The following is a 15520-nucleotide window of genomic DNA, read 5'->3' as shown; positions in this document are numbered from 1 at the left end:
TTACAATTCATAATTTAAAAAATACACCAATGTACGTCAGTGTATTTATTTATTTTTATCATGCTGTTATTATGAGATTTTTAGTACCATTTAGTTCTACATTTGTGCATACAGAAAGCCCACACGCAGAGTCCTGTGGGGCCAATTTTGTAGTCTTTGCGCGGTCACGTTGAATCCGCGGTCCCGACATGTCTACTGCACGCTGCAGGCAAACCAGCTGCGAGCAGCGGAACAAACGAAGTGCTGCAGTGAGCGGAGCCGGTGGAGCCGAGGAGCGCCCGAACCGCTCGGTATTCTTCACACAAGGTAAACCCTTTATTATTGCGATGTTAGACCAGAACTGCGCGGTGCGTTTAATTCAGTATTAACAGGCCAGGCAGGCAGACTTTAACAATAATGCTTTAATTAGAGGAATCATGCACTGGGAGCGCTCCCGCTGCTGCCGCTGGGCTGAAGACACTGCGGTGACAAACGGATTGATAAGCTGTGAACCCTGCGTGTCACCGCGTGTGCGCTTTTGCTTCAGCACCGCGAAGATTCCGTACCAAAGACTACGTTTAAAGGTCTGTGCTTCCTAAAAGCCAGCCAGGTTTTCCACCCAGCGTGGAAAGGGAAGCTAACGTTAAGGGTTGTGCCCCACGGTTACACAGGTGTTCACTTTAAGTAGTGATCAATTTTATAGTTATAACGCTAGCTAGCTATCAGCGCGTGAAGGGGATTTCGCGAAGGCAGCAAGTTAGCTCGTGCTTAACGATCGACTGATGGTAATTTACGCACGTGCAAATTAAAGCTCGATAAATGGGCGCTGTTTTATTTTAATGATGCGTGTCTAAAGTTTACTCTGTGTGCGTGTGGGAAACATCGCAGGTGAGCGTTACTGTTGCCCAGCCAACCTCACACAAACATGACGGTGGGGGAGTGTCAGATCTGTCTGCAGGTGTAACCGCGGCTTTGAACGTGTTTTCAGTTGTCTGCAACATGCACCCGCTCACACAACACTCAGAGATGATGATCATTTAGCACAGAGACAAGCCAAGGCTGTATATCTAAAGTGTGCCATCACTCACGCTCTCAGAAAAACAAAACAAACTACCCTGTTCCTATTTGTGGATTTTATATCTAATCCTTGCTGCTTGTATAGAGTAGGGTGTGGCTGATCAGAGACAATATCAGCTACTGTAAACTTTCAATAAGACGAGTCAGCTTGTTTTTTGTTTTTCTTTTCTTTTTTTTTTTTTTACCCTTAATCCTTTTATTTTATGTCTTTATTCTGCAGGATCTGCTGGATGGATCCAATCCAGTGTGCCACTTTAATGTGAAAAAACAGGATTTTTTTTTTCTTCTGGCAAATGAATCAGCAAAGCAATTTCCATATTTGATATATTAAAGGCTGGGCTCTTCTTTGAAATGTATCTGGAAATAAATTAAGTAAAAAAAATTTAAAGGAATAAAGACAGAAGCGTAAAGGAGACCTCCAGCTGAAGGCTGATGGTGGGACATGCTCTCAGTTTGGAGGTGGGATCTGTTTTTGACAATGGAAGAATCAGGAGGTGGAGGGAAATCATATGATGATTTTTAATCGACAATTCAGACACTGAAGAGCACATACTATAGTGGCTGGCGAATGTGAAGACTGAAAGAAAGAGCAGCTCCATTTCCCCACTGCATCTGCAGTCAGAGTGTACGGGAGCGTACCCATCTTGTGGATTTCTCTATTTTTAATGTGAATCTGTTGCTTTTACCTCCACCACTGGGACTAAAAATGGACTTAATTCCTTCACAGGTAGCCCGTCTGATGGCTTACTGCATTATAATGTCATCGCTCTGAGACGCTGTGGAGAAATGTCTAAATTGAAGACGCAAACACCTCTTGGAAGAGGCTGTATAAGAGACATGATTCCAAAAACTGCAACAACTGATTGCAGGCTAAAATTTCCCATCCATTATTTCTCCATGCCTCTCTTCCTGCTGGTCTTCTCTCTGGTTACACCTGCCCATACCATTCATGTGGAGTCCATAGAGAGCCACAGTGAGTTTACCTGTGAGCCCATCAGACTGAGAATGTGCCAGGATCTGCCTTACAACACCACCTTTATGCCCAATCTCCTGAATCACTATGACCAGCAAACTGCTGCACTAGCAATGGAGGTATGCTTGTGTATGTCATTCAAGCCATGTGTGCATTGTCTGTGTGTGTGTGTTTGTGTCACGGCACGTGGGGAAATTGGATAGCTGTTGCAGTAAATAAGAGATGTGGGATTACATGTTTTTTTTTTTTTGCTTCGTATAGATTGTCTTAAAATGCTTTTTACGGAGGTTAAAACCCTTTATGGCAAAGCAGGTCTTGTTGACAAGGTGTAAAATGGTAAATGACTACAAAGCAATAGCTGGTAGTTTCACATTGTAGTGTGATGTCAGGCTCAGGACAAAAGGATTTCACACATAGTATAAAGAGCGTCATTGTCAGGGAAAGATGGAAAATGTCACAGAACATATTGTTTTCTACGGTCAAAATCTGTTGCACTCTTGTCAGTGAAATAATCCACCTTGGGCAAATTATTCATCCATCCATCCATCCATGCTACGCTGTTTACCTAGAGTCAGATGGCTGCAAGCTAAATCACCTGTGCAGATGTCCCTATCACAATCAATATTTCCAGCTCTTCTTGGGGAATCCCAAGGTGATTTTTATTTCTTGAATCAAGATATAAAGGCAGATTGCACACTATTTGCAAACAAAACTTTACCCAAATTCTGAACCAAAAAGACTTTTTGCAAATGACCCTTTTCCTTTATCATCCAGCTACACCCGCACACATGTACTCTGGCCAGAGCAAAATGGCTTCCAAGACATTTCCACTAAAACTCAAAATCTGTAGGTTGTAGATGGATACACAAACCCACAAGGAGTTAGAAGGAGGAGTGATACAGTTGACAAAGGCTGTTACACCTCCAGCTTTTCACTGCATGTGTAGCTGTTCTGTGTAGAGACAGATGAATGTATATTGCATTGACTCCGTGAGGAGGAGCGGACAGACAAAAGGTGCTATCTGATCAGCCGTGCTGCTAACCAATAAATCTTATTTTCATTGTCATCTCAGTATAAACAGTCTGCAAAATGCAGTCTAAAGTACAGTGAATAAGAAAAGTAATTTCATTTACATGCTCCATGCACTCACATTTTATAAGAATACATTTTTTATTCAGTTTGGGGGTCAGTCCCACATAGAAGCTATACAGCTAATATAGAGCCTTTAAATATTGCAACTCATATCATCACTGCAATATTAAACAATCCCATTGCACATTGCAGTTTCCTCAGTTCATGGAGGCCTAATTAGCAGTTTTGTGCTTAAGTGACTGTTTCCAAAGAAATGCTTCTTTGTGTAAGTGCATTGGTTTTAAGCACTAGAGGGGCACAAAGTGCTGCATTACACACTGTCTGAGCCATACCAGACTCTCACTATCCATCTGTATCATGTTACCTCTCTTTCATACTCTTTTGTTACTCCCGAAGAGCAAGAAAGGTGTTGTTCAGTGACTACACAATTACTTGCTTGTAGCAAGTATTTCTTAGTACCACAGGCAATATATAACACGGTACTTGGGATGTGGACTTTTTGGGTGTATTAAATTACTTTTGTGCTACTTGGTGATTCCCCAACTTTGAAAAAGATCATTTACTGCCCACACAAAGACAAAATTCTTACAGGCATGTCCAAGTTAGGTTTTAGGGGAAAATTCAGGCTGACTTTTAGTCTGCAGACATTGTCACGTTTGTGTCTTCACCCATTTCCAGGTCTGTAGAATAAAATCCCATTACACATGCTGTTTGGCATAGTTTTACCCATGTTTTGGCTGCCTTGCAACTGTGGTCTTTGGTTTTAAAAACATGGAACAGTAACACATACACTCAGTTGAATTAAATCTGCCTCCAGCTGTTCATAGTTGGCATATTAAATTACCCCTGTTGAAAAGCAGATGAATTTGGAGAAGGCCGATGTTGGCTGTGCTCTTTAGCATGTTTAATCTTCATGAATTTCTATTTTTAGTTCATGTTTAGTTAATATTTTCCCATGTCAAAACTAGATGAATGTCAGTCAAAAGATCACGCCCAAATTCTCTGTTTTGCACCCTCAATATCAGATCAAAGAAAAGGATTTCTAACGTATTTTATGTCAAAATATGTTGTGCAGGAGGCTGTCAGAGTCACTGCTGTCATACACTTGTTATTTCTGTCATACGCTTGTTATTTCTCTTAAAGAATTGGGAGATTAGGAATAACAGCTTCATACTTGACTGACAGAAATGTGTTTTGAATGGATACTAATGCTCCTACAGTCACAGGATTCACTCAGCACATTGAGAAGCATGCAACTGTTGATATCAAGTCAACTCCCAAGCATCATGTCAAAACATGCTGTGTTAAAGATTGTGAGAAGCGTCTGTTGTTGAACTTGATTTGACCCAGATGATGGAGCCAAGTAACTGACACCCTCAGTCTCCCTGCAGTCATGGAAGAGACAGCTTTCTGAAGATGGCTGAGGAGCAACACGAGCCCAGTTAGCTTCCCTTCTCTGCTTTGACCAGGCGTGGTAGTCCTGGTGGGAACCCTGGAAGTAATTTAATAATATCGCTCGCTAAACACTGGCTGCATAATACAAACTTGTGTGTTCAGAGGCGTATACATGCATGTGCTCGTGTTTATATGATTGTGTGTTAGCATTTAGTCTGTGAGTCAGCCTGAAATCATTTTTGCAGCGGTGCTTTTTTTGTAGGGATTTCACATTTTGTTTGCTTTAATATTTAAATAGTATTTTGATAAAGTTGTTAGAATATCAGGACTTTATGGTGAATTTTGTGTTGTTTTTCCACCACATTATTGTTCCTCTCATTCCAGAGCTGTTATTCCAAGCACCCTTATTTGGAAACTAGCATGCAGGCGCATTATTCGAAAAGCCGTTTTATAGAATATGTGAATTCTTAAGATTTCGAGTAGTAAATGCAGTTTCTGCAGATTCTTAAGTGCCCACATACTTTATAGCCACTAAAGTTTTTTTCTTTTCCAAGAAAAGCCTTACTGGGATGATTAAATTACCATCCCATTTGTGTTATAGCATTATAACACTTTCTCCTCTAAAGCAGCTGTGCAGCAGCAACACAGTTAGGTTAACATATGGATGTTCTTTGTCTACAAAATTATATTTATACTAAAAGGATGCTCTGTCAGGGCCAGTTTGCCATTTTGCAATTTTGTAGTTCAGCTTTGCACCAAATTTAATGGGTTCCCCATTTCCTTTGACTTTGTGCTACCTCTCCAACTAGTTTCATGAAATTTAAATTTGTAGCTTTGCTGGCAAACAGACAAACTGCGAAAATTTTTATTTTTGGCCCTCAGAGAGATTTTAAGGAAAGTACCTGCCTAACTTGGCATTTTGGGTCCTGCGTACAGTCAGTACGTTTTTAACAAAGATTAGTTCAGTGGAGCTAATTGTGGTTTTAGGCTTTTGTTAGAGTACCAAAGTTTTTTTTTTTGTTTTTTTTTTTAAACTGAAATAATTCATTGTGAAGCATCCTCAGGTGTGTGCCTGTTTGGGTTGTTTTTTTTTTTTTACTTGTAACAAAATATAAAATAAACAACTGCTGCCAAATCTGCGTGAAACACTTCAGATGAAACTGGAGCCACTGTAAGCAGCTGTTGTAGTCACTTTTTCAGCTCAGATCACATGATGAATGTTTTCTCTGCCTCAGTGGCAAAGCATTCATGTCTTGGCTTTGTCGCAAAGCAGATAGTGAGCTGTCATGTTACTTTCATGTTTGCTGTCAGTCAGGCTTCTCTGAGTCACAGAACTGGATTTTAGAGACGTTTTTAAACCCTGTTTTATTTGGTGTTCTGTTGTGCACCCGGCGAGTCCGGAGATTTGACTGACACTGAAAATATCATCTGTTCCTTCCTTTTAAATTTAAAGCTAAGCCATAAAAGGATCAATCCCTCAGTGTGTTCCTGATAAACTTACTAAACCTATTAGGTTACATTTATTCAGTGCTTGAGTGACAAGCTAAGTACTGATTTGTGTTCTTCATGAATGTAGTAGCTGTGCCTGGCTAAGGGCTGACTCTACTCCAGCACTTCCTGTGTATGTGTGTGTGTGTGTGTGTGTGTGTGTGTGTGTGTGTGTGTGTGTGTGTGTGTGTGTGAGAGAGAGAAAAAGAGGGGAAAAAGAGTGACAAGGGAGGTTAACGGTGCCAGCTGTCATCTCTCACTAGTGCTAACTAACTGCTAATCTCACTCTCAGTTCCACAATGATGACATTGATTCCCACAGGCCATCGACCACCCCATCTGCCACAATAGTCAATTAAACCTGAGTGAGAAAGCCTGAAACATAAGAAGGGAGTTTGCTAAAGAGTAGGGAGATGAATTTTAAAATGGGAAAAGGGTGACTGGGTAACACATTAAAATATTTCTCTGGGAATGTTGTTGCATGCGCTTACATGTTTCCATGCTTTTGCGTGTGCATTGTCACTTAGAATCCAATCTATACCCTCCATCTGCCGCAGCATGATACGGCTCCCAGAGGATGTGGTACTTGAGGTCTGTGCATGTTAGACACAGTTTAGACATATGACATCACTGGGATTGAGTATCATCACTAAGAGATGGAAACTAATGGCATGGCTTGAACTTAATGTGGGATTTTTTTTTTTAAAGGGTTTTTTTTTTTTGTCCTCCTTAAAATTACAGATTATAAATTAAGGGGAAAAAAACAACATCTGGTATCTTAGTAAGGTGTTGGCTTACCATTTGCTGCCAGAACTGCTTCATTGCATGTTGCCATTAAGTCTTTGCATTCTTCTCAGAGATGTGTCCTCATTTGGTAATGACACCACTGTCCATGACATCTGTCCAAAATCTTCTATGTTTTTGGTTTTTTTTTAAAACTAGGTTGAGCTCTAGTAACTATAAAGGCTGTAGCATATGCTTTAAATTCTTGTTATACTTATTAAAGCTTTTATGGCCATTGTCTCTATGTAGAGTGGCATTGTTATCCTGCAAGAGACCACTCCCATCACTATAGAAATGTCACAAAGGTGATCAATCAGAATGTTTTATTGATTTCCAGTGAACCATCCCTTTGAGGGGACAAGTGGAGCCAGCCCATAACAGAGCCACCAGATCCCCTTACTTAATCGGTCAAGGCCAGGATTATATTTGCTTATGGACATAAACAGGGACAGCTGCAGACACCACAGATGGATAGTTTTTTTTTCCTCTTTTTTTTATGTACACTTGGAGGAGGCATGCATAGTTGCAGTGTATTTTCTGCGTTGATAAGTCTGTGTGGTCACAGCAGTTTGGACGGCCCATGGATGTCTGCACGGATCCTCATTTACCCAAGCAGACCCTCTATACTCATGGTCACGGCAACTATAACAATTGGTTTTTCAGGATTTCAAAAATACTCAGCTGTACATTTTGGTTTTTTATAACATGATCATAATATGGATGAGCTCACTGAGCAGAAGGAGCACAGTGAGTGCAGCTGGATGGGCTGCATGTTGCCACACACACGATTCTCAGACCACAGTGTGACTGTAACTGGCTTCAGGATTTTTAGGATGACATGTAATATTAATCTGAATGGTAAAAACAAATGTGGAGGGATTGCACTAGTAGTGATTGAAAGTGGTGTGATCCTAAACGTGTTACTGAGAAGGAATATTTCTGTGGCCTGGATATTTGTGGGTGGCTGTAGCTCAGGAGGTAGAGCAGGTCATCTCCTAATCGGAAGGTTGGTGGGTTGATCCCTGGCTGCGTCAGTCTGCATACCAAAGTATCCTTTGGCAAGATACTGAGCCACTGGAGTGTGAATGTGTGTGAATTGGATACATCCACTGGAGTGTGAATGTTAGGTAGGAAGTACTTAGGCATAGAAAAAGTGCTTGTATGAATTGGAGAAGGAAGACATGTTGTATAAAGCACTTTGAGTACTCAGGTAGAGTAGAAAAGCACTATGTACGAACCAGTCCATTTACCATTAACCAATATTAAATTGCTGTCCATAAATTGTGTCCATATTACTCACTGAGGGTCATTGCTGTTGGTGTATGAATCAACACACTGTCTGACACAGAGGTCGTCCAGATGACCGTGGCTGTGGTGAATGGATAATTCATGGAGCCCGTCGGCCCTCTGCACCACTTACTGGACATGCAGCTGAGCATGTTCTCTAACATCTGTTTCAGCTCCACTGCCACAAGGACAGATACAGAAAATCTTCACCACCTCATACCTAGTACCTACCACTACCTACTCTTTTATTTTATTGAGCTCTGTCAGACCTATCTTGTTCTGTGATATTGTATTTATTTTATTGAGCTTTATTGGGTTGTTAGTTATTATGTTTTTAACTGTTATAACACGGTCATTTCAAGCTTTGGGGCTGAATAAACTATTTCTTATCCTGTGCCATATATTCTTATTTTCCTTTTTGTTTCTGTTGTATAGAATCAGTTTTCTGACAATAAAGCTCATTGAGTTTGTCCTGACAGTTCTGATACAATCTGTCATTTTAATAGTCAATTGAAAGAGAGAGATTCATTTAGACAAGGCCTCATTTCGAATACAGTAGTGCTCAATGCTTCTAAAGCACAAATATATTTGGTATTTAGTAGGGTTACATGGCCACCACAAAATCATGTATTTTGGAGAAATCATTTTTAGGCAGAGAACTTGTGAGAGCTTTTTATTTACTTCAGTGACTTGAGTATTATAAAACTCCTGTTAGTATGCAGCTGAACAGTAATCACCTTTCTTTGCTACAGCGACCTACATTTATGAACCAGTCCTGACACTTGCAATGTATTACTGATAAAAGCCTGTGGGGCATTTTGGGGTTTTCTTTTGTCACTCCTTAGGCTAATGCAGCATTTAGGCTGAGAACAGAGAGAGGCTGAATAGTTTTCCTAACTCTTTGCTGAGCACTGAATTCCTTTTAATCCACTGCTGAATCCAACTTATTTAGACAAGTATTTAAAAAATGTCTAACAATATTAAGAAAGGCTATTCGATTGAAGTGTGGTTAACAATTGAATAATGTATTCTATGTTACCTATAAGACACTTTACTGCAGTCATGAGGTCAGTTGTAAGCACCAAGGCAACAGTATTCAACAAGTGTGAATATGATAACTGACGAGCAGGTCTTTACATATTTAATTATTATGAAAAGATGCTTAAGAGTGTTACGTTTCAATTTATGGAAATCATTAAAATGTGTAATTCATTTTACATATTTATCATACTGGGAGAATAATAGTGTAAACTCAGATGTAGTTAAAAAAGAAACCATATGGGCGCATGTGTGCTGCAGAGGTAGATGGTTTAATCCGTTGGGATCACCAAAAGAACTGGTGGTAATAAAAAGGAGTAAAGGGTTAAAAGAAGAAAATGTGTGGGGCAGCAGAGCAGAAAGAGAATGTCAGAAACTAAATGGAGGGAAATTCTGACAGAGTGACAGGTTGTGTAAAGACTTTAGACTCTACTGTCTGCGCTGTTTGTGTTTCTCTCACCATGGGGTCCTGTCGTTCAAAATAAGACTGCTCTGTTTAAGAAGGGCCACACTGGGGCCACTAGGTCCCTACAGCAGAAAGTGTGCATGCGTGCCAAATCTGGAGATCTGTTGAGGCTTGTTGTGCTTAAGTGTGGTCTGTTTTTTTTTTTTTTTTTTTATATATATCTAAACTTTGTACTCGTGAATGCAAAAGAGGGAATTAGTTTTATAGGAATGCATTTGTGAGTGCACAATGGTTGGTTGTGTCTGTGCTATGCTGTGTGTGTGTGTGTGTGTGTGTGTGGGGGGGGGGGGGGTTGAAGCATCTGAAGACGCTTATTACCCTATTCACTCTGCAAGACACTGGCAGGTCCTCATTCAGTTTAAAAGTTCCTGTTTGCTTCAATTGAACTCTTGATTATGTTGCTTATTCTGACAGTCTATTGAAGCTGCCAGCCCAAATGAAGCAATCATTTATTTATGCACAGAACAAAGCCCCTGCCTGGCCCTGTTTTTTTGGCACACTGTTCCCATCTACATAGCTGCCACTGCTGCTTATCCACCCTCACAGTGCCTTGTAAAGAGAGATTTGAGGACAGATTGGAGAGATTTTCCCGTTTCTCAAATGTTGCTCTGTACCGAGCTGTAAATATAGTATTGTTTTTGCATTTTTTTTAAATGCAAAAACACCCAAACTGAAAACAGTACAGACTGACCTCTATCAGTCTTCTTTTTAAACTACTTCTGACAGTTTGAATATAAATTTTAAAGTATCCTGGAAGTGCAGGATTATTTACATTATTTAGTAGTGGGGGGGGGGAGAGAGAAAATAATAGTGCCAATCACTATTTTCCTGGTCTCTGGGTGTAATAAAACAGGAAAAAAGCACATTTCACATTTAATAACTTTTTTTTTTAATTCTGATTGTTGCTTTATTCTTATTATTCTTTATTAATGATGGTGTAAATACTGAACCAGAAAAATGAATGATACAAGTGTCGGGCATCTAGAAATATTTTGTGAAAACTGCTGTTGCTTTTGTTGTAGTTTGCCTCCACCTAATCACCTAATTCTATAGTACAGAGTTGATCAAGTGCTTTAGCTGTGTATTCATGTAATACTTCTTATTTTTTTCCATTCTTCCTGACATCAGTGGAAGGATGATGAAATGGAAATCGAGCTTTGATCTTCATTTCTTTCCATTTTTATGACATCCATCTGTTGCTTGTTTCTTTCAGACCTTCTACATGATTATGTAATATCCAACCTGCTTGGGGATACTTACAGAGTCTGTTAATCTGCACTACTATGTATACCTCAGTGCACATCTTCCTTCTTCTGCATATGGATTCTGTACTGTGGTCTACCAGTTCAGTTGACATGTTTTCTCTTGGAAACACATTAATATAGGTTATCCATGTCTTATGGCCTTAATCTGAACCCATGACCCAGCTACAGAACTGTGTGTAAATGTGTGTGAGACTAGCGAGAGATATTTAACCCTCGCAGCTAAGCCCAACTTCACACTAACCTACACACAAACACACAATCATTGATCCCCTTCTCACGCAAAGCCACTCAACACGAGGCAGCTCCAACGTTTTCAGCACACTGCAGGTCAGCATTAAAAGCTCTAGTGCTACTAATTGTGCACTTATGTGAGCCACATTCAGCTCTCAATCCTCCAAAAATAGCTCTCTTATGCATAAAATGCATATGGGATTATTGAATAGTTTTGTGCCCACAGAGAATAACTGAATTGCTTTTCAGATAGTCCACTATATTTTGTCATAAAAAGCATGGTGGTTTATATTTCTGCCTCTACAACAACTGCCACCCTGCAAATAATTCTAGTCTTATTTTACATCCATCGGAGTATAAAATACAGCAGAGAGCAAATACTGTAAAGAAACAGTAACTTGCATGGCTGCACATGGTGCACTTCTGTCTGTATGTTTCTGTATGTTTCTATAGTTTCTGTGTCTCTGATAGTCACCCAGCTAATCCAGGTAACACTCCTCTGCTTCTGTTCTTATAGAATTTATTACAGGAGTGCATCTTTTACATTGCTGCATGAGTTCCAATCAATATACCTGCACTGTGATCGTTATTGTTTTCAGTGCTTCTTTGTATTGTTTTGTTTTTTTGTTTATTAAATAACAAAAAAAAAAATATCAAGAGGCAGTGCTTTTTTTTCTGGAGTGATGGCTTAATATAAACACATGAAGCAGACAGGATATTTCTCTTACTATAATAGAACATATATGTAAGTTGTAGCAGATGGATACGCATGGGTGGCTTAGATGGTGTTAGGACATGTGTGGGTGATGTGCTTCAGCTCTGTTGTCACACTCTTGGCTCCCCACCTACATCTCTATCGTTTCATTTGACCCTCACTCCTGCGCTTCTCACTTTCTTTTGTTCGCACTTTCACACTTTCTCCACGTCGCACCTCATGCAAGAATGTTTGCTATACTTCTTGGATGGTTTGCCCATTATAAGAGTCCCACCACAATGTGAGTGTGGGTGAATGTGTGTTTGCATTATCCGCAATGAGATGTGGTCCTATGAGAGTCTCCACATCACCTGTTGCCATGGTAGTTAAATAGGCAGAGAAGGAAAGGGAGGAATGGAGGGAGAAAGGCAGGCAGGGGAAGGGAGGAGAGGGAAATTAGATGATGAGTGCATGCTCTAAAATAAACTGAGGGGAAGGACTGCAAATAACAGGGAAAAGAGAGGAAATTGGAGATTCATACTTGTAGCTAAGCCATTTGGTTGAACAATACAAATTGCCCTGGAGTGCTATTTGTCTTTGAAGACTGGAAGAGTCATCGGAAGTCTTAAAAATCTGTGATGTTTACAGTCGGAGCAGTGTAATCATGGAGAAGCATGGTGCAGCGGCGTCTCTCCACCCATACTAATGAAAAAGCAGTTTCTGGTAACGCAAGGCGTAAGGCAAAGACAGCCTATAATTTTGGCTTTGTCCAGTCAGCCATGTCTGCCTCTGCGAGACAGCAGTGACAAAAGATGTAATTTCAGACTGTATCATACATGTTTAACAGTTCTCTTCTTAGCATAGGTAATAACATTAACCCTTTCCTGCACCCAACTGTGTGTCTACTCCTTATTATTCTCCTCAGCTATTCTAGCAAGAGTCTCAGACTTTTAGTCACATTTTGTTTGGCTTCATGTTCAGAGAGGGACAAACAGAAGTATTTTTTTCCTTTAAAGAAAATGTGTTACTTTTAATGTGCATTTACAAATTTAGGGTAGGAAAAAATTAAGTGAGATACTGCATTAGGCTAGAAATTCAGCTGTACTAGATTTCTGTACTAGAGAAAATGTACTAGAGAAAATGTTTTAAAAAGAGTTTCATAGACAAAAGCTTCATCAGAAAGCCAGAATATAGAAGTTCAAAATTTGTGAGGTTAAAAATGGAGAGAAAAGGTAGAAATCCATGTTCACTGATTGCTACAACATTTCTTGGGAGAGAAACAAATAATTTAGCTTGACCAGGACTTCACAAATGTTAGTGGGTTGATTGAAATGAAATCATGGAATGTGTCCCACTGGATTTAGCACACAAAGACGATACTGCATGTTTATAGTGTGGTTAAATAGTTTTTGTCGAACATGTAATGAAAAGGGTGAAAAAAAGAGTAGGGAAAGTCAATGAATGCTGATTTTGGAAAAGTGAAAAAAGGAAAAAGAGAGGTAGAGGTGCACAAGTGCATGTCAGCATAATTGCAGGGAGTAAATGGGAGGCAAGGAAAATAAGAGATGAATACAGGAGAAAGAAGATAGGAGGAGAGGAGGAGGGGAAGTGAACGTGAAGGGGAATGCCATTAACGGCTTTGTCTGGTCCTCCCGACTGAACGACGGATAGACATGGATAAACGAACAACTGAATGAAAGGAGGAGAGGGTGTGAGAGAACGCTGCCCCTTCTTTAACTGTCTTTTCAGAGATTAGGGAGGAGAGCATCACAGTGTGCGCAGTTCATCTATTCATGGCCAACGCCTGTGTCGCTCACAAGCATGTGAGAGATGAGAGGAAGCAGGCACATAGCCAGAGAGAGTCTGTGTGTGTTTGTGTTATGGTGTGCATTTCCTTATGAACATATTCATCACGTGTACATTTTTAGCTAGCATCTATGAGATTAAATCTGTCCAGTAAAAGTGGAGAATAATTAGGCAGCAGTAAGAAAACAGAAATAGAAAATAGGAGGAGAGCTGGTGCAAGGAGAGGGAGATGTAGTCATCATGTAATGGCTACGTGACTCTGAACTGCAACAATACACTTGCCTTACACCACAGAGTAGGAGAGACGGTGTAATTGGCTTTAATGTATGGAAGCATTAAAGGAGGATGCTGTTAATAGTCTGAGTGTGTGGAGGGATCAAGTGGCAGGAGAGAGGCAGAGGCAAATAGGAGCTTTTTAGTTTCTGCAGTAAGCAAGAGAGAAATGTAGGATTTAGTTCTCATAGCTTAGTGGAGTGGGGATGTTGCAGGGATGTTATGTTTAAGATAGCTAATGGAAGTAGAGCTGATGCGGTCTGACAGCATTTGTGCTGCAGGGCCTGCCCGGCTCATTTGAGAGTGAGTTATGTGCGAGACGGAGATTGCAAGAGAGAAATGAAAAGAAACACAGAGCGTGTAATGGTGATGTGTCCAGATGGGCTTTGGTAGGGTTTAGTAGGAAAAAGCTTGATTTGTCTTCTCTAAATTCCCTTCCATGTGTTAAAGGTGAAAGAAATGATATCTTCTAGCAGTGCATTAAAAGATCAGCATTTCAGTTGTTTTAATTTACAGGTTCGGTGGATTGAGGTGGCTTTATAGAGTAAATGCTTGTAAGTATCCTGTAACAATGACTCATGAGCAAAACACGTAACCCACGAGTTTCTCACAGACAAAATTTATTTCTGAATTTAGAAACGAGTACGTTTTGTTGTACATTTCTATCAGATTTGATAGATTTTAGCAGTTGAGCCAATTTTTTTTTGGCATCATGATGAATGTTTTAAAGCATTTTATTGAGCATTATACAATCAAAAACATGTTTAATAAAAATAATACTGCACTAAGGAGGAAAAATATTAATTTGACTACTTGTGAAAGTTCAGAACCAAATTAATTATTATGCATTTGTTAGTCACGCACATCCAAACCCTGAATTAGACTCATTTGGTTGAAAGTATGGGATTTTTTGGAAAGGGCATTGCTGCCAGTTCAGAAGCTGTTTCTTTGGAGGCTTTTACTCACCAGCCTGTCACCTTGATCTGACCACAACACAAAGCTGGTGACAGTTTCAGGAAGTGTGTGTGTGTTCGTCTGAGCTTCTCACACTCTAAACACTCTTTCCAATCCATTTGACTCCCTAATCCACCGAGAAACCGCCGCTCTCTTTTTCCCATTCCACTCCAGTTTTTTTTTTTTTTTTTTCCCTTCCACCCCTCCTCCTACACTTGACAAAGTGTCTGAGTTTCTGCAGGGCTGGCTAACTGGATTTTCTACAAAATACACACACACTGGCTAAACAGACTATTCAAAGAATTTAGAGGTCCAAAACCCAAATGTTCATATTTGGATCTGAATCCTGTCCAGTACGATCAATTATCTCTTCTTGGCTGCCATGGAGGAAGAGTATAGGGGGGGGGAGCAGTTGAGGAATAAAAATAAATTTAATCACTTGATAGTTAGCAAGGAATATTAGACAGCAATGGTGTGGTGTTAACACTGACTCTATATAAATTGTGATTAGACCAACTTTATTAACACTGTGGCAGAACAATATTAGGACATTTGAAAAAAGCAGCACAGCAAAGCAGCTCACATCTGATTGGGTGTCATTCCCAAGAAACATGTTAGTATGTCATAAGGAAAATTTAAAAGAAAATGGGCAATATGTAAAAAAAAAAAAAAAAAGGGGGCAAAAAATTGTGGAGATCAGCTTCATATTTCAGTAGCCCA

General features: G+C 39.9%; 1 protein-coding gene across 2 annotated transcripts in view; it reads left to right on the top strand.

Annotated features, from left to right (window-relative positions):
- Positions 1 to 223: 223 nt before the first annotated feature.
- The window catches only part of LOC115777023 (frizzled-3-like), a 34669-nt gene continuing 19372 nt past the window's right edge, over positions 224 to 15520 (top strand). The window contains exons 1-2 of one of the 2 annotated variants that reach the window (XM_030724834.1): positions 224 to 306; positions 1277 to 2148. In XM_030724834.1, coding sequence (XP_030580694.1) covers positions 1843 to 2148 — 306 coding nt within the window. In that variant the 5' untranslated portion in view covers positions 224 to 306; positions 1277 to 1842. The remainder of the gene's footprint in view (positions 307 to 1276; positions 2149 to 15520) is intronic. The other variant, XM_030724841.1, reaches the window with a different exon arrangement.

This window comes from Archocentrus centrarchus, chromosome 3, assembly GCF_007364275.1.
Source record: "Archocentrus centrarchus isolate MPI-CPG fArcCen1 chromosome 3, fArcCen1, whole genome shotgun sequence".
Taxonomy (NCBI): domain Eukaryota; kingdom Metazoa; phylum Chordata; class Actinopteri; order Cichliformes; family Cichlidae; genus Archocentrus; species Archocentrus centrarchus.
The sequence above is the reverse complement of the archived record's forward strand: the minus strand, read 5'-3'. Positions and strand labels throughout refer to the sequence as shown.